Genomic DNA, 18735 nt, shown 5'->3' with positions numbered 1-18735 from the left:
CTCTGCTGAAATCAACGTCCAAGGAAGCATCCAGTTTGCTGTGAACTACATCCAGAAGCTTGGAGAGCTTCATATCTTTGTGATGCACTGCAGAGATCTGGCCACAGCTGACAGAAAGAAACATCGTTCTGACCCGTAAGTGCTGAACGCTGGAACAACCCCACGTTTAACGAACAGTTTGAAATATGAATCACATTTGCTAAAGATGTATTTCCTTGACATAAAGTGTCAAATATTCACTCTATAAAGTAAATCAAGTTTAGAACAAGAGTTTAACTCTGCTGTGCATTCACAGGTATGTGAAATGTTATCTTCTTCCAGACACAACTAAGCTGGGAAAGAGAAAAACCAGTGTAAAAAAGAAGACATTAAACCCCACCTACAGTGAAATCCTCACGGTGAGAGTGCCATATTTAATCTTTTACACATGTCTGTTTGTGTAAACCCTGAACTCTTGTTCAGCTGAAAAAAATCAAATGAATTTATTCATTTTATTCAAAACGTGTCCGGTTGTACTTGTTTCATGATTCCAGCTGTTAAATTCACTGGCTGTGGTACGTTTCCTTTTATTAATACAACCTCTGCTCAGTGCACACCAGCTTTATAAACCCTGTTCAGAAAATGACTATTTCATGAAAGAAGTAGCTCATTCTTATACATCATTATCATGTACAAAAAAAAGTTGGGATGGGGACAACAAAACGCCAGAAAACTGAGCAGTACTGAGAAGAAACAGGTTTTTCTTAAATTCAGTTTTCACCTAGTTTGGTTTACTAGCTCCTTACTTACTATAGGTCGGTAACATAACTGGATATGAAAAGGATACCTTTGAGAGGCAGGATTTAAAAAATGTGCAAAAAACTCCACGAATTGTGGGACGATTTTAGAAGAATATTCTTGAATGTAAAATTGTGGAAAAACTTTGAATATGTCATTATCAACAGTAGTTAAAATCACCAGAGAGTCCAAGAATCTGGAGAAATCTCATGCACAGAGATCTGAGGTTGTATTTATATAACATCCAGTCAACAAGCAACTTTTAACAGGGAAAAACCACCGACTGACCACACAGAGGCAGCCAGCTGTCACAGCTGTCTCGTCTGAGAGCAGGGTGGAGTGGTTGGACTTGTAACTGCAGATCAGAACCATGCAGCTATAGATCTACAGATATTTACATAAAGACACCAGGAGAGAGGTCAGAGAGGCAAAGCCCAAACTAAAGGGGAAAGATGACCCACTCCATGACATTAGAAGCTTATAAATAACAATGAAAGAGGAGAAAAGGAACGCATCACATCTCAGGAGGCCTAACAGTTTAGCAACAAAACTAAGGGGCTGTTCAGGATGATCTGATCTGGCCCTGGGTGCACATAAGCTTTAGCAAAAGGGAAATCTGAAGCCTTATGTTAAAAGTGTCTCTTGAAAATAGGATCTGGCTTCAAGGGAGAGGTGCCGAACTTTGAGAAACTCCAGGAAGCAAACAATCCTGCACCGTAAGAACAAAGCGCTCCACTGGTATTTCAAAATATTCAAAATATTAGTTGTTCAAAGGAAGTATTATAAAGGACTAACCTTTGGTAATCGTGATGGGCATCAATGAGTCGAGTGCTACTTACAGTGGGGCAAAAAAGTATTTAGTCAGCCAGCGATTGTGCAAGTTCCCCCACCTAAAATGATGACAGAGGTCAGTAATTTGCACCAGAGGTACACTTCAACTGTGAGAGACAGAATGTGAAAAAAAAATCCATGAATCCACATGGTAGGATTTGTAAAGAATTTATTGGTAAATCAGGGTGGAAAATAAGTATTTGGTCAATAACAAAAATACAACTCAATACTTTGTAACATAACCTTTGTTGGCAATAACAGAGGTCAAACGTTTACTATAGGTCTTTACCAGGTTTGCACACACAGTAGCTGGTATTTTGGCCCATTCCTCCATGCAGATCTTCTCGAGAGCAGTGATGTTTTGGGGCTGTCGCCGAGCAACACGGACTTTCAACTCCCGCCACAGATTTTATATGGGGTTGAGGTCTGGAGACTGGCTAGGCCACTCCAGGACTTTCAAATGCTTCTTACGGAGCCACTCCTTTGTTGCCCGGGCGGTGTGTTTTGGATCATTGTCATGTTGGAAGACCCAGCCTGGTTTCATCTTCAAAGTTCTCACTGATGGAAGGAGGTTTTGGCTCCAAATCTCACGATACATGGCCCCATTCATTCTGTCCTTAACACGGATCAGTCGTCCTGTCCCCTTGGCAGAAAAACAGCCCCATAGCATGATGTTTCCACCCCCATGCTTCACAGTAGGTATGGTGTTCTTGGGATGCAACTCAGTATTCTTCTTCCTCCAAACACGACGAGTTGAGTTTATACCAAAAAGTTCTACTTTGGTTTCATCTGACCACATGACATTCTCCCAATCCTCTGCTGTATCATCCATGTGCTCTCTGGCAAACTTCAGACGGGCCTGGACATGGACTGGCTTCAGCAGCGGAACACGTCTGGCACTGCGGGATTTGATTCCCTGCCGTTGTAGTGTGTTACTGATGGTGACCTTTGTTACTTTGGTCCCAGCTCTCTGCAGGTCATTCACCAGGTCCCCCCGTGTGGTTCTGGGATCTTTGCTCACCGTTCTCATGATCATTTTGACCCCACGGGATGAGATCTTGCGTGGAGCCCCAGATCGAGGGAGATTATCAGTGGTCTTGTATGTCTTCCATTTTCTGATGATTGCTCCCACAGTTGATTTTTTCACACCAAGCTGCTTGCCTATTGTAGATTCACTCTTCCCAGTCTGGTGCAGGTCTACAATACTTTTCCTGGTGTCCTTCAAAAGCTCTTTGGTCTTGGCCATGGCGGAGTTTGGAGTCTGACTGTTGGAGGCTGTGGACAGGTGTCTTTTATACAGATGATGAGTTCAAACAGGTGCCATTCATACAGGTAACGAGTGGGGGGCAGAAAAGCTTCTTACAGAAGACGTTACAGGTCTGTGAGAGCCAGAGATTTTCCTTGTTTGAGGTGACCAAATACTTATTTTCCACCCTGATTTACCAATAAATTCTTTACAAATCCATCCATCCATCCATCTTCATCCGCTTTGTCCGGGGCCGGGTCGCGGGGGCAGCAGCCTAAGCAAAGAGGCCCAGACCTCCCTCTCCCCAGCCACCTCCTCCAGCTTATCCGGGGGAATACCAAGGCGTTCCCAGGCCAGCCGAGAGATATAATCTCTCCAGCGTGTCCTGGGTCTGCCCCGGGGCCTCCTCCCGGTGGGACATGCCTGGAACACCTCACCCAGGAGGCGCTCAGGGGGCATCCTTGTCAGATGCCCGAACCACCTCAGCTGGCTCCTTTCGATGTGGAGCAGCAGCTGCTCTACTCTGAGCCCCTCCCGGATGGCCGAACTTCTCACCCTATTTCTAAGGGAGAGGCCAGCCACCCTTCGGAGGAAGCTCATTTCTGCCGCTTGTATCCGCGATCTCGTTCTTTCGGTCACTACCCACAGCTCGTGGCCATAGGTGAGGGTAGGGACGTAGATCGACCGGTAAATTGAGAGCTTCGCTTTTACACTCAGCTCTCTCTTCACCACAACGGACCGGTGCAGCGTCTGCATTACTGCAGCTGCAGCCCCAATCCGTCTGTCGATCTCCGGCTCCCTTCTCCCATCACTCGCGAACAAGACCCCGAGATACTTGAACTCCTCCACTTGGGGCAGGAACTCATCCCCAAACCTGGAGTGGGCACTCCACCCTTTTCCGGCTGAGAACCATGGCCTCAGATTTGGAGGTGCTGATCCTCATTCCCGCTGCTTCACACTCGGCTGCGAACCGTTCCAGTGCGAGCTGGAGGCCCTCACCCGATGAAGCCAACAGAACCACATCATCTGCAAAAATCAGAGATGAGATTCTGAGGCCACCAAAGTGAAAGCCCTCCGCCACTTGGCTGCGCCTAGAAATCCTGTCCATAAAAATTATGAACAGAATCAGTGACAAAGGAACTCGGGGCGGACCTCATCAACACCAGGGGCTCTGTCTCCAAGGAGTTGTTTAACTGCCTCAGTGACCTCGCCCCCGGAAATTGGCGGGTCATTCCCCTCATCCCCAGACTCTGCTTCCTCTTCGGAAGACGTGTCAGTGGGATTAAGGAGGTCCTCGAAGTATTCCTTCCACCGCCTGACAATTTTCTCAGTCGACGTCAGCAGCGCTCCGCCAGCACTATACACAGTGCAGGTAGAGCACCGCTTTCCCCTCCTGAGACGTCTGACGGTTTGCCAGAATCTCTTCGAGGCAGTCCGAAAGTCTTTTTCCATGGCCTCTCCGAACTCCTCCCACACCCGAGTTTTTGCTTCAGCCACTGCCCGAGCCGCATTCCGCTTGGCCTGTCGATACCTGTCGGCTGCCTCCGGAGTCCCACAGGCTAACCAAGCCCGATAGGACTCCTTCTTCAGCCTGGTGGCTCCCTTCACCTCTGGTGTCCACCATTTGGTTCGGGGATTACCACCACGGCAGGCACCCACCACCTTGCGGCCGCAGCTCAATGCAGCAGCTTCGGCAATGGAGACGCTGAACATGGTCCATTCGGACTCAATGTCCCCAGTCTCCCTCGGAATGCTGTTGAAGCTCTGCCGGAGGTGTGCGTTGAAGATCTCGCGGACTGGGGCCTCTGCTAGACGTTCCCAGCACACCCTCACTACGCGTTTAGGTGCACCAGGTCTGTCCAGCGTCCTCCCCCGCCACCTGATCCAACTCACCACCAGGTGGTGATCAGTTGACAGCTCAGCCCCTCTCTTTACCCGAGTGTCCAGAACATATGGTCGCAGGTCTGCTGATAAGATTACAAAATCGATCATCGACCTACGGCCTAGAGCGTCCTGGTGCCACGTGCACTTATGGACACTCTTGTGTTCGAACAGGGTGTTCGTTATGGCCAAACTGTGATTAGCACAGAAGTCCAATAACAAAGCACCGCTCGGGTTCAGATCAGGGAGGCCGTTCCTCCCAATCACGCCCCTCTTGCTGTCGTTACCCACGTGAGCATTGAAGTCTCCCAGCAGGACAACAGAGTCTCCAGGTGGAGCACCCTCCAGCACCCCCCCCCCCCCCCCCCCCCCCCCCCAGGGACTCTAAGAAGGCTGGGTACTCTGAACTGCCACTCGGCGCATAAGCGCAGATGACAGTCAGGACCCGTTCCCCGACCCTAAGGCGCAGGGAACAAACCCTCCCGTCCACCAGGAAAAACCCCAACGTACCAGCAGCAAGCCGAGGGGATATTAGAATACCCACCCCAGCCCGCCGCCTCTCACCAGGGGCAACTCCAGACTGGGACAGAGTCCAGCCCCTCTCCAGGAGACTGGTTCCAGAGCCCAAGCCATGTGTAGAGGTGAGCCCGACTATATCTAGCCGGTACCTCTCAACCTCAAGCACTAACTCAGGCTCCTTCCCCACCAGAGAGGTGACATTCCATGTCCCTATTGCCAGTCTTGGCAGCCGGGGGTCAGTCCGCCAGGGCCTCCGCTCCTGGCCGCCACCCGGCACACAATGCACCCGACCCCTATGGCGCCTCCTGCGGGTGGTGGGCCTGCGGGAGGAGGGGCCCATGTCTCCTCTTCGGGCTGTGCCCGGCCGGGCCCCATGGACTAAGGCCCGGCCACCAGACGCTCGCCCTCGGGCACCCTCCCCGGGCCTGGCTCCAGGGCGGGGCCCCGGTAACCCTATCCCGGGCAGGGTAAACTGTTCCCTCGGTATCCTTTTCATAAGGGTCTTCTGAATCGCTCTTTGTCTGGTCCCTCACCCAGGGCCAATTTGCCATGGGAGACCCTACCAGGGGGCAAAAGCCCCCAGACAACATAGCCCCTGGGATCCCTGGGACACACAAACCCCTCCACCACGATAAGGTAGCGATTCAAGGAGGAGCTTTACAAATCCTACCATGTGAATTCATGGATTTTTTTTTTCACATTCTGTCTCTCACAGTTGAAGTGTACCTCTGGTGCAAATTACTGACCTCTGTCATCATTTTCAGTGGGGGAACTTGCACAATCGGTGGCTGACTAAATACTTTTTTGCCCCAATGTACATCGTTGCTGACAATCTTATAGAAACAGGATTTTACAGGATGGCATTTATATCTAAGGATATGTTGTGAAAATGCTCTACTTCTGTTCATTGTCTTTTCCCGTTTTACAGTTTAAAGTAATGATGCAGGTGTTGAAAACTCAGAGTCTGAACGTTTCAGTGTGGCACGACAGCAGCTTCGGACGCAACCGATTCCTGGGTGACGTGAACCTTAATTTGTTGGAGTGGGACTTCAGCAACACGCAGATAAATGAATATGTATTAAAAACCAGGGTAAATGCTTAATTTCTCAAAGCATTATGTGAATATTGTCGCAGTTATTAGACATTTACTCAGCGTAATCCTTTAGGTGTCAGCACAAGCCTCAGCACCAGCTGCCTCGTGTCTTATCGACAGCAGAGCACAGATGAGAGTCGCTCTGAGATTCCTGCCGCAGACATCCCTCGGTGAGGCCTTCCTTTTGATCAGCTCTCTCCCTTTATGTTTATCATTTATGTTACTTATTGTGGTCTTATTGCACGCACAGGTAGGAGAACATCTACGATGGAAAGCGCTGAGGTGCAGATTTGGGTGAAAGACTGCAAGAATCTTCCGCTGGTTAGAGGCCTCGTTATCGACCCATTTGTGAAATGGTAGGAAACAGTACACTGTTTGCTGAGATCCAAAGTCTGAACCTTGAAATAACAAAACCAAAATAAACCGTTTAATATTTTCTTGTTTAATTATGTTATTTCAATCAAACTGGTTTATTTCAAATAGTTTCTCCATTTAATTTCAATTCAGTTCAATTTTAGTTATACAGCGCCAAACCACAGCAACCTTAAGGTGCTTCATATTGTAAGGTAGACCCGACAATAAAACATTAATAAAAATACATGTCAATCGAGACAGAGTGGAGACAGTTGTGTGATTGGTTGCAGTTGGAGTCCCGAAGCAGCAGCTAATTGTAAAAGTGACGTAAACAAAGTGTCAAAGTTAGAACGCCTGCTTCCTGTAAAATTATCACACAATTAACCAGTTAACTGATTATTTGTTTTACGTTAAGTGAACATCATCTAGTTTTGGACTAATGACCTTACAAAAGCAATTATTTGGAAAATATCACTGATCCATTGCAGTGCACCCATCATCTGAAAATGAGAATTCTCAATAGCTCCACACCTGCCTGCAGCACATATTTGGCACAATATACAAACAGAGTGAAACCCAGAATGCAGTCACAGAAGTCAAGTCAAAATCACAGCTTTACTGCTGGTAACAAAGGTGACAAAGAACAAAAGGCAAAATACAAAACTAAACAGGACATCGTCTACAATAAGGAGAACACAACAACACACAGAGCGAGACGCACACTCTGAACACGATGCAAACGAGACTGAAGACTATCAAAGTAAAACAGGAAGTAACACACACTGAGACACATGAACTGAACAGTGAGACTTGGGATAAACAGACATGGAGACTCCGGGGACACGACTGGGAGACTGCACATAGAAAAGGAGTAACATCATGAGAAACCAAGGACTAGAAGCAAAGACAAACTTAGAAACACAAAGTAGTAATATTATATTCACAACAGACTTAAAGATCAATCATCTCTAAAATCCCAATGAAAGAATCATGAGTCCATAATACATTCAAAAACTGGGTCACAGACCCAGGACTGTGACTTATTTATTATTTACCATGTCTTATTTATTGATTTCATTATGATTACTTTGCACAAGTGTTTCAGTCCGTTCCTTCCAAATGAATTGTTTCCTTCTATCTCCTGCCTGTCCTGCTGCTGTAGTACTCTACGTCCTGATACAAGCCGGAGAAGCAGACAGAGAACTCGCGTAGTGACAAGGACAGCCAATCCCATGTTTAACCACACCATGGTGTATGATGGCCTCCGACCAGAGGATCTCAGGGAGGTCTGCATTGAGATCACAGTGTGGGATCATGGCCGACTCGACAATCACTACATCGGTGGTCTGAGGCTTGGCCTGGGAACAGGTGAAAGTTTACTCCATTGTCAGACTATCAAGTACAAATGTGAGCTATGCAAACTCTTTTCCACCTGGCACTGAACCTGGCCTTCACTTCTCAACCCAGTACAGTCTCAATACCTGACATGATAGTGCGGGGCCAGGTTTCACAATGAGCTCACCCGAAACCCTGGCTGATTGTGACCCACACCCATGTTCACACCTTGGCTCGTGTGATTAGGTAGAGGATCATCAGGGGGTCCTTTGTCCCTCTCGGTGGGAAACTCCCACAGAGCTTAAATCTGGGACTCTCCACCATTTGACCTTAGTACTGAAGAAGCTTCTCGGATGAGAGGTGAAACGTCTTCAAGCCACTTAAAGAAGTCCAGACGCTTTTCTTTCCAAGCTCCTTGGAGAATATAAGGAGGAGAAAGCAAAGGAAGCCCTGTTGTCAAAGGGTCAGAGGGAAGTTACACTGTGGTCTACAGTAGGCCAGAGGTGGGCAAACTGTTTGGCACAAGGGCTTTAAAGACAGGCTGGGCGAGGTGTAGGGGATGGGGTAAAGTAACCTAATTTACGCCATCCCCACCTAAGGTAAGCTACGTACGTACTTTATTCAATATTACTGGGAACCGTGTTGTTGGTCACAATATCGATGCTTGGTGTCAGTTTAGTTGTGGCAATTCTCAGGACAGCTTTTGGTGTTCATCAGTTTTCTGGGCTTTGTGCTTTATTAAAATTCAAATTCAAATTCAAATTTTATTTGTCACGTACACAGTCATACACAGTACGATATGTAGTGAAATGCTTGGACAACTGCTCGTGACCTAAAGAGAACAAAAAAGGAAAAGGCTATGAATAAGATAGGAAATAAATATGAAAAATTAAAAAGGGTAAATTTAACTAGGAAGGAATAGAATATAAATTAAGGTTAAAAAATGAAATAACTGTACAACACAAATTAGAATGAAGGGTAAATTTAACTGGGAAGAATAAGATAAAATATATAAATTAAAGTTGAAAATAAAATAACTGTACAACAAAATACACAATACACAATATAGAACTATATAAGAATGTATGAAGAAATCTAAATATAAATAAATATATACACAATAACAGCAGCTGTACAAGTATTAACCGGAAATGAAGAATATAGTGACCAGTGTTGTGCAAAACCAAAGTCCAGAAAGTCCAGTGTGTGTGTAAGAACCATATGTGTGGGTCAGTACTGTGTGGTGGTGTGATTGAGAGACCGTATCGCCTGCGGGAAGAAGCTCCTCCTCAGTCTCTCTGTGTTGGTCTTCAGGGAGCGGAATCGCTTTCCTGACCTCAGCAGAGAGAACAGTCTGTTGTTGGGATGGCTGAGGTCCTTCACGATCTTCCTGGCCTTGGTCCAGCACCGCCTGCTGTAGATTGAGTGCAGGTCAGGGAGCTCGGAGCGGATGGTGCGCTCAGCTGACCGCACAACCCTCTGTAGAGCTCGTCTGTCCTGCATGGTGCTGTTCCCGAACCAGGTTAAGATGTTTCCCACCAGGATGCTCTCTATGGTGCACGAGTAAAAGTTCCTGAGCACCTTGGAGGGCAGTTGGAAGTCTCTCAAGCGTCTGAGGTGGTAGAGACGCTGTCGGGCCTTTTTCACCACGGTGTTGATGTGACAGGACCATGACAGGTCCTGCGTGATGTGAACTCCGAGGTATTTGAAGCTGTCCACTCTCTCCACTGGGCACTCGTTGATGACGGGGGTCTGGTAGTTCCTCTCCTGCTTAGTGCTGAAGTCCACTATCAGCTCCTTTGTCTTACTGACGTTTAGAAGGAGGTTGTTCCTCTGGCACCAGTTCTCCAGATTCCTAATCTCCTTCAGGTAGGCCGTCTCGTTGTTATCAGAGATCAGGCCCACCACGACGGTGTCGTCAGCAAACTTGATGATGGTGGTGGAGCTGGTAGTGGCCACACAGTCATATGTGTACAAAGAGTACAGCAGGGGGCTCAGAACACACCCCTGGGGGGCTCCAGTGCTGAGAGTGGTGGAGGCTGAGACATGTCCGCCCATCCTTACTGCCTGTGGTCTGCCAGTTAGGAAGTTGGAGATCCACTGACACATAGATGAGCTGAGTCCCAGATGCTCCAGCTTGGTGGTGAGTGTGGAGGGAATTATGGTGTTAAATGCAGAGCTGTAGTCTATGAAGAGCATTTTAACATAATTCCCCCTTCTAGTGTCCAAGTGAGTGAGTGATGTGTGGAGGAGATGAGAGATGGCATCGTCTGTGGAACGATTTGGACGGTAAGCGAACTGTAGTGGGTCCAGTGTGTCTGGTAGTGAAGAAATGATGAAGTCTCTGACCAGGCGTTCAAAGCACTTCATCACTACTGAGGTGAGGGCTACAGGGCGATAGTCATTGAGAGAAGCAGGGTGGGGTTTCTTCGGGACAGGAACAATGATGGACTCTTTGAAGCATGTGGGGATCACCGACTGAGATAAAGAGATGTTGAATATCTCAGTGAACACAGGAGCTAGCTGGTATGCGCAGTCTCTTAGGATACGACCTGGGATGCCGTCTGGTCCTGCTGCTTTCCTGGTGTTCACTCTCTTGAAGGCTCTCCTTACTTCATGCTCGGAGATGACGAGCACGTTTCCGGTGCTGGCAGTATCTTCCTGTCTGCAGCCGTTAGCGCCGCTAACACTAGCATTGTTGGAGACCTTAGCTGCAGCCTCGAAGCGAGCATAGAAAGTGTTCAGCTCGTCTGCCAGAGTCACGGCCGCGTTCGTCATACCGGTTGTTGGTGCTTTATAGTCCGTTATTGTCCTTAGTCCCCGCCACAGGCTCCTAGAGTCACTCTGTTGGAGTTGTGACTCTAGTTTCCTCCCGTAGCGCTGCTTCGCCTCTTTCACCGCCCTCCGCACGTTATATGACGCGGCTTTGTACGGGTCCATGTCCCCCGTCGTGAGTCCCGTGTTGTAGGCAGCGGTGCGGGATCTCAGAGCGTTGCGGATAGTTTTATCCACCCACGGCTTCTGGTTGGGAAACGTTGTGATAGTCTTTGTCTCCACGGTATCATCCGCTAGTTTCCCGATGAATCCCACAACCGCTTCCGTAAACACGTTGACGTCATCGTCGGAGCTGTTTCTGAACATGCCCCAGTCTGCGTCATCGAGTGCGTCCTGTAACGCGGCCACCGATTGATCCGTCCAGCGCGCGACCTTCCTCTGAACCGGAACTTCCTGTTTCAGCCTTTGTTTGTATTTTGGCATGAGGAAGATGGCAGCGTGATCAGATTTGCCAAACGGGGGGCGGGATTGTGCCTTGTACCCGTCCTTGACCGTAGTGTAGCAGTGGTCCAGTGTCCTTTCACCCCTGGTGGGGCAGGTGATGTGTTGATAAAAGTTCGGCGCTGCGCGTTTGAGGTTGGCGCTATTAAAGTCCCCCGTCACAATAAGCGCAGCGTCCCGGTGTTGTGTCTGGTGCTGTGTGAGTGCCTCATGCAGCTCGCATAAGGCGGTGACCGTGTCCGCTTGTGGTGGAATATAAACGGCACTTACAATGACCGATGTAAATTCCCGAGGTAGATAAAAAGGACGACACATGATGGACAGTAGTTCCAGATTTGGTGTGCAGGAGCGTGTGAGAGGAACAACGTTCGCACTGTTGCACCAGTTGTTGTTCACCATTAAACACACGCCGCCTCCCCTTGACTTCCCCGAGTCCCGTGTCCTGTCCATGCGGTGAACCGAGAAGAACTCGGCCGGCTGGATGGCGTGGTCCGGCACCGCTGGGTTCAGCCATGTCTCGGTGAAGCAGAGGAGATTGCAGTCCCGAATGTCTCTCTGGAACTTTATCCTGGCCCCGAGGTCGTCAAGCTTGTTCTCCAGTGACTGGACGTTGGCGAGCAGGATGCTAGGCAGAGGTGTGCGGTGTGCACGAGCTCTCAGCCTGTTCCTGACGCCGGCTCGCTTCCCTCTAGGCCGCCGCCGCTTCCCTTTGTTCTCCCTCGAGATCTCACTCGGCCAGCTCGGATCCGGAGTTAAAAATTTCGAATTGTGAGTACATTGTAAACCAATAGAAACAAGAGTGTCACTGTCATACCTAATGTACCCAATGGTGATGATTTTGCCGATTTAGAAACGCTGAAAACTAACTTAAAAAACAAAGACAAAGAAAAAGTGGTCGGAGCAGTCGTGACGGCAGCCGACCTCACCGGCGCCATCTTAAAGATAACTCTTTATTGTCATTGCACAGTCATCCATAGTACAATGAAAAAGGAAAACTGTCCCACGTCGGCACTACCACACCACACAGTAACTTAAGTAATAAAAAGAAAAATGAGTGTATATTTATTGCACCTTGTTCTAAATATAAATATTATTATTGTTATTGTTGTTACCCCCTAAAAAAGTCCAGGGAGGTAGCCAATCAGGTCAGCTGTTAGCATTGATCAGGGCTGTTGCCCTGTTGTAAAAGCTGTCCTTGAGTCTGTTTGTCCCGGACCTCAGCAGCCTGAACCTCCTGCCAGACGGCAGCAGCTTAAACACCCGGTGTCCTGGGTGTGTGCAGTCCCGTAGGATGCTGCGTGCCATCTTGAGACAGCGAGTGCTGTACAGGTCCTTCAGGGAGGGAAGAGGATGTCCAACGATTTTTTGGGCCATATTGATGACCCTCTGGAGTGCCTTTCTGTGTGCTGTGGTGCAGCTGGAGAACCACACACAGATGCAATATGTCAGCACACTTTCAATGCAGCAGTGGTAGAAGACGGTCAGCAGCTCCTTCAGGTCCATTTTTCTGAGGATTCTCAGAAAGTGGAGACGCTGTTGGGCCTTCTTTCAAACCACAGAGGTGTTAGAGCTTCATTGGAGGTCTGTGTCTATGTGCACACCCAGGAACATGAAACTGGACACCCTTTCTACCCGCTCCCCGTTGATGCTGACAGGCTGCAGCTCAGACTTCCTCCTTCTGAAGTCGACTACCGGCTCTTTTGTCTTGGTGGTACTGAGGTCCAGGTTGTTGTCTGCACACCAATCTGCCTCTGAACCTCAGCTCTGTACACCGTCTCGTCTCCCCCAGAGATGGTGTTCAGTGAAAGTTTGCTCACACATGTAGGTAGAGCCAAACAACACCAGCATCTTCATCTCTTGGAGGTTTGGAGGCTGCAGTTTTATCCAGTTTCATGGAGTTAAACTTTAGAAACTTCTTTAGAATAGAGTAATACTAAAGATTTATCAGTTTACATTGTAACTCCTGTAGTGCTGTCTGAGGGTCCAGTGACACTAACTGAAGTCAATTCTCAGTCTTTTCAAAATCTGAGAATTGGCTGCAGAGTTCTCTGTGCAGATCTTCCCTGCTTCAGTGGAAACGAGCGAATGTGTCGCCCAACATTTGTCTTGAGAATGAAGCAAATCATTTTGGCTTTGAAGGCTTTCACATTATATTTCATGCACAAATTGATGTTTCTGTTGTAGCTTTGTGTTCTGCACATTCATGCATGTATCTCCTGTTTTGAACTTCGGCACTTGCTGAGATACTCATCCCAAAGTCAATAAGTCGGCCTTAGAGTCGTAAAGTAAGTTGTGGTGGTCAGCATTAGTTTGTGCAGAGGAAAAATACATCCAACTCCGGGTTTTCCTCTTTCACTTTATCCTGGATTCTTGTCAGCAGCTCAATGTTTTTTACTGTCAAGTTCAGCAATACAGCTGCAGTGACCTTCACAAGTTTACGCCATGGGTGTTTATATCGTGACGTGGACAGTACAACCACAAGCAGTAATACTCCTGGGAAACATTTAGGAAACCTGGTGGGAATGTCTTGTGTATCCGGCACGGGGCGCTGTCATTTACAGACTGACTACACTTTATATTCAAACCTTTTAAATGTTTTTAAAAGGGTTTCTGTGACTATACAGAATCATAATGTTGAAGCTTTCATGCAGATATTCACTTACAGCAAATAAAGCAGAGGTCGTGCTCACCAAACAAGCAAGATAGAAGGCAGAAAATGATGCCGCCACTTTATGGTTATTGCTGATTTATTTTGTTTGAAGCACAAATTGATTGTTAAACTGCACTGCTAATGTTTTTATTTAGTAAAATTCAGTTCATGGTGCGTTTGGGATACAACAGGTCAGGCAAAGAGCACTCTGATAATCATGGATCTTTGTGCGTTTCTCTCAAACATGGCAGGAATATGTGCTGCTCTGCTGTCTAAGCCAGTGGTTCTCAAACTGTGCACAGCCAGTACCACCTCAGAAAATATATGGCCACCCTTATGATTAAAGTACAGTAGTATCAGCCTGTTTAACAACATATACAGTTTACACGAGACTATTTTATTTCTTATATGATTGTTATTACCTGCCATAAACAGTCATAACTGTACTTGACTGAAATGCCCATCATGTGACAAAATGACTGCATTAAAACATTCAACAGCTTCATGAAAACAATCGAAACAGAAACAACAAATTTCCCACTTGTGGCACTAACAAAGATTGATCTTATCTTATTTGGTGGTCATTGGCAACTTGGCCTCCGTACCTAAAGGGACGTGCATGGCTCCGTAAACACACCTTCAGCCTTAGAGGCGAGTGAAGAGCCGACCTTCTCATAGATACGTGGTGCAAATGGAAAGAGAAAGCACACGACCGTGTCTGAAAGTGCCAGGTATTCGCTGTGCCGTGAACCCTGTGATGGTTTCATGCATTCATTACTAAGAACATCGCCGCACTCTGCGCACAGCGTCCTGGGCTCATCCTCTGTCCCACTCCAAAAGAATCTGAACTTGATGTGACTTCAATCACGTCTTCACTGTTTTGCGTCGTTTGATGCTATCACGCACCAGAAGTTTCACGGGTATTGCTGAAGTTGCTACTCACACTTGTGCTGGGTTCACTGTCGTCGGCTTCAGTTTCTGCTGTGCCGGTCAAAATATTCACTACAGTTCTCCTTTTGATACTTCCTGTTTGGAGCCAGGATCGCTTCGCTTTTGAACTGTCATTTTTCATGCGTCCATTTGCCATCACGACTCAGTTTGTCAACTCTTTGAGCTACTGGTTAGGTTGGCCTAGTCAGCGTGCCTGCTGAATACAGCTTTTCAAAAAAAGACAAAATCTAGTTTAAACTCAATTTCGGTTATCTTGCAGTAAAGAACATTTAATGTATGCATATTTTAAATAATTATTTAATCTTAAAAAAAGTCTTGAAGACTTCCTGTGTACCACTAGAGGGAGCCCATGTGCCATCAGTGGTACGCGCACCACAGATTGAGAACGACTGTTTAAGCAAAGAAACTAAATGAACTAAATGTCAGATCATTCAATCAAGTGGAAAGGACTCTGCATATTTTTAAGTTGCACTTTATTATAAATTGAAGATGATGTCACAAGGTTTACAGATATATTAACTCCAGTTTTATTAACATACCATATATTCTGTTATACTGTGATTACATTTTTGTAAAGGATGAAACACATCAGAGGGATTCACACAGGTGGCATCCACTGAATAATGCCAAAGTAAGCAGGCATTACTGTGATCTTTGCCGCCATAACTGTTAATTAGTTTGGAAAGCCAGCGCTTAAATGGACTACCACACAGTGCTCCCACAGCAGCTTTTCACTGGCCTCATTAATCACCCAGAATGTTTAAACGAGCGTTTCCAGTTTAGAACTGCATTTAAGAAAACTCTGACCTCAGAATATCACTCTTCTTATCATTGGTAATTTTGAGAGCATGTGCTCTCCTCAGGAGAAATTGTCACTTTCAACAAAAACTAAACATTCAAGTAGGAAAACCTTAAATGTTTGGACATCACAGTAATCTAGACATCACTTTATTGGTGGTCTTCTAATGTCCATTTTTGTGAAAGGCAGGAGGTGCTTGGAAGGCACAAAGGTTGCTTTGTGACTGCCACACGCAGTCCTGTGAGTTAGCCCAAACAGCTCATAAGAGTTACACACCCATCTGCATATATCAAGCTAATACTGGTCTAATACACTGGTGCAGCCCGAGGGGAGAGGCCACCATCCCCACGACTGATGCTGATGTTAACGTGTTTAAGTTACAGTCTGATAACAGCTGTTCCAGTTAACTTGTGTTCATATCTCACTGTTATTGTTAATGTACAACGGGAATCCCAGTTTGTTCGGTGTGGCTAGCAATGAGCACAATGACTGAGACTGATGTGCCTCTGGTCACTGTTTCTGTTTGGTTGATGCTAATAAAGCTTCTTTTTTTTGTTTGATTGGTGTAAAGAACACAGGACCTGCAAGTACAGGCAGAGCTTTAGGCAGCTATATGTGGCTCAAGACTTTTGCAAGGAAATTTAAAGTATAAATATTTGTTTGTAACAGTAAAAATGTAATTTATGCTCATAATTCAAACTGAAGTGTGAACTAGTAATAAACTAACAAACAATGAGCTCAATGAAAAATGATGTTTTAGCAGCCTCACACACAACCTCCACATCTGGATCTCTGAGGAATATTTTATTCTTTATTACATTTTCTTTTAAATTGTGTAAATTTATTAGATTCAAATGAAATTGAATGCGAATAGTTTTAGTGATCTGCAGTGCAAAATGTCTGAATACTAAAACTGACTGTAAAAAAACCTTTTTACATTTTAACAGGTGAAAATATTTAAAATGAATGAAAGTTGTCATAGAATGTGAAATTAAATTCAGTTTCATTTATAAACATCCAAATTACAGCAACAATAACCTCAAGGGGCTTTATTTTTAACCCTAAGGGGAAAGGTAACTACCCGAGTCAGAGCTTTTGTGAAGAAAGCGCTCTTGATGCCGAGTAAAAGGATGTGTTTGTAGTCGAAAGGAGGAGGGGGGACTCCCGGCAGCTGCATCTATAGCTTCGGCCTCTTGATGAAACCTGTCATACAAATCCCTCTGTGACCTCAGAATTGTCATTAATGCCTCTAACAAACATCAGAAGCTGAGCTGTGTTAATGTATGATGTCTTGATGTTGGAATCATAAATATGTGAGCGTGGACAGAATAAATTTACCTTGGTAAAGGTTAGAAGTGTTTGGAGTGCATCATCTAGTGACATCTACCTGGTATTGCAGGAAAATGCAGCAAAACACAGGAAAAAGTTAAATAAATATTTAACAAAAGTTAAATAAATATTTAACTTTTTAGGGAAATTTTGTAGTTTTGTAAATGTTTGATAGGCTGGATTAAACAGCCTAACTGGCCATCGTTTGTCCACAAATGCCATAAAGTTAAAGGTCAAACTTTGAACATATTGTGTCTAACTTTTCATAGTCCTTACTTTAGTTTGTTTAAAGCTTTACTGTAATGTTCCCTGTTAATTCCTGTTCATTTTACCCTAACGACAGACAAATAATACATTTCACCTGTAGATAGCATCTTCAAATTTATGTCACTATTAATAGATTTTATTGTAAAAAATTTTATTATCATTTTTGCCTGTTGCTCCATCTTTTACTCTTCTACTGGATATAAACGCCAATACAGTACATCGTGTCACTCAATGAAATCAGTGTAATGTCTGTGCTTGTCTGTGCAGGGGAGAGTTACGGTGTGGAAGTGTCTTGGATGGATTCAACGACAGATGAAGCTGATTTATGGCAGAGGATGTTACGCTCTGATGGTGAATGGGTGGAGGATGTTTTACCTCTGAGAATGCTGATGATGCCAAAGAGCATTTCAAAGTGACACTGTATCAAATGTATTGATTAATGTGTAGAAATTACACAGCACAGTATATACTTTTAGATGATCCACATCCACAGCTAGGTTTTGTTGTCCAAGTCACATGTTAACTCATTCACTGCCAATCGCTGGCAGTGAATGAGTTAAATTCCTTATTTAATAAGAAATGCAGAAAGCAGAAATGATAATCTATGATGTAAGCATTAATGAACTGTATAGTATGATCAATACAGAAAGCAATAAACAGAATGTTCATTTCACTTTTGGTTTGGTGGTGAAATAAGGATTTTATTCATGACAGACAACACTTGGAAATTTAGATTTCTGACCTCATAACTGGAGATAATAACTATTATCAAAACCATACACACTAACCCCAGAGGCAATGATCTCACTGAATCCTCAGTTTCCCCACATTTAGTTCTGTGTATTGCTGCGACAGATGTACTTCATCAGGATACTGCAGTAACAATTTGTATGTCCCCACTCAGTAGTACAAGCCTTCCTGAACATTTTCTTTAGTGGTTATCTCTGGGAGGATGTGCAAGTTATGAGTATAATGTACTGATAAACAGTGGCACTGTTGTTTAAAGGGAGGCTTCTGTAGACACAAGAATAGTCAGAGGTCAAAAAGTATTATTTAGCTCTTGAAGACAAAAATGAATACCTTCCACATTGGATGCAGTATGCAGGGCAGTATTACAGTGGCACCTGGTTTTAAGTCTATTCTTTTAGATTCTGTTCACATTGCAGTTTCTCTCTAGTTGTAACACCATCTTTCATGACCATCAGATTTCACTGTTGAATTAGAACAATAAATCTGCCCAAACCAGACTATTTGCAACATTCCTCCAAGTACAGTAATACAATGTTAAGACTAAATACAGACTACAACCACCTTGTTCTTGTTCAAGTACTTCTTTTAGCTGGTCCATTTTAGAATCACTACTTTGGATGTTTCAGATTTCCTACAGTACATTTAATGCAGCAATTTCAACTGAAGGGCTCTGCTCT

General features: G+C 45.4%; 1 protein-coding gene across 4 annotated transcripts in view; it reads left to right on the top strand.

Moving 5' to 3' along the window:
• sytl2a (synaptotagmin-like 2a) overlaps nucleotides 1-18066 on the top strand; it is a 40434-nt gene extending 22368 nt beyond the window's left edge. For all 4 annotated transcript variants that reach the window (XM_086307681.1, XM_086307683.1, XM_086307682.1 and 1 more), the window contains 7 exons: nucleotides 1-135; nucleotides 296-398; nucleotides 6183-6344; nucleotides 6421-6517; nucleotides 6598-6703; nucleotides 7864-8069; nucleotides 17576-18066. The exon at nucleotides 1-135 is cut by the window's left edge and continues 26 nt beyond it. In XM_086307681.1, coding sequence (XP_086163807.1) covers nucleotides 1-135; nucleotides 296-398; nucleotides 6183-6344; nucleotides 6421-6517; nucleotides 6598-6703; nucleotides 7864-8069; nucleotides 17576-17724 — 958 coding nt within the window. In that variant the 3' untranslated portion in view covers nucleotides 17725-18066. The remainder of the gene's footprint in view (nucleotides 136-295; nucleotides 399-6182; nucleotides 6345-6420; nucleotides 6518-6597; nucleotides 6704-7863; nucleotides 8070-17575) is intronic.
• Nucleotides 18067-18735: the final 669 nt, after the last annotated feature.

The sequence above is a fragment of the Aulonocara sp. 'chitande type north' Nkhata Bay genome, linkage group LG10 (assembly GCF_057382095.1).
Source record: "Aulonocara sp. 'chitande type north' Nkhata Bay isolate Kocher_YH1m ecotype deep benthic linkage group LG10, A_spYH_male_GT1.1, whole genome shotgun sequence".
Taxonomy (NCBI): Eukaryota; Metazoa; Chordata; class Actinopteri; order Cichliformes; family Cichlidae; genus Aulonocara; species Aulonocara sp. 'chitande type north' Nkhata Bay.
Note: the sequence above shows the minus strand (reverse complement) of the source record. Positions and strands in the feature narration are given on the sequence as shown.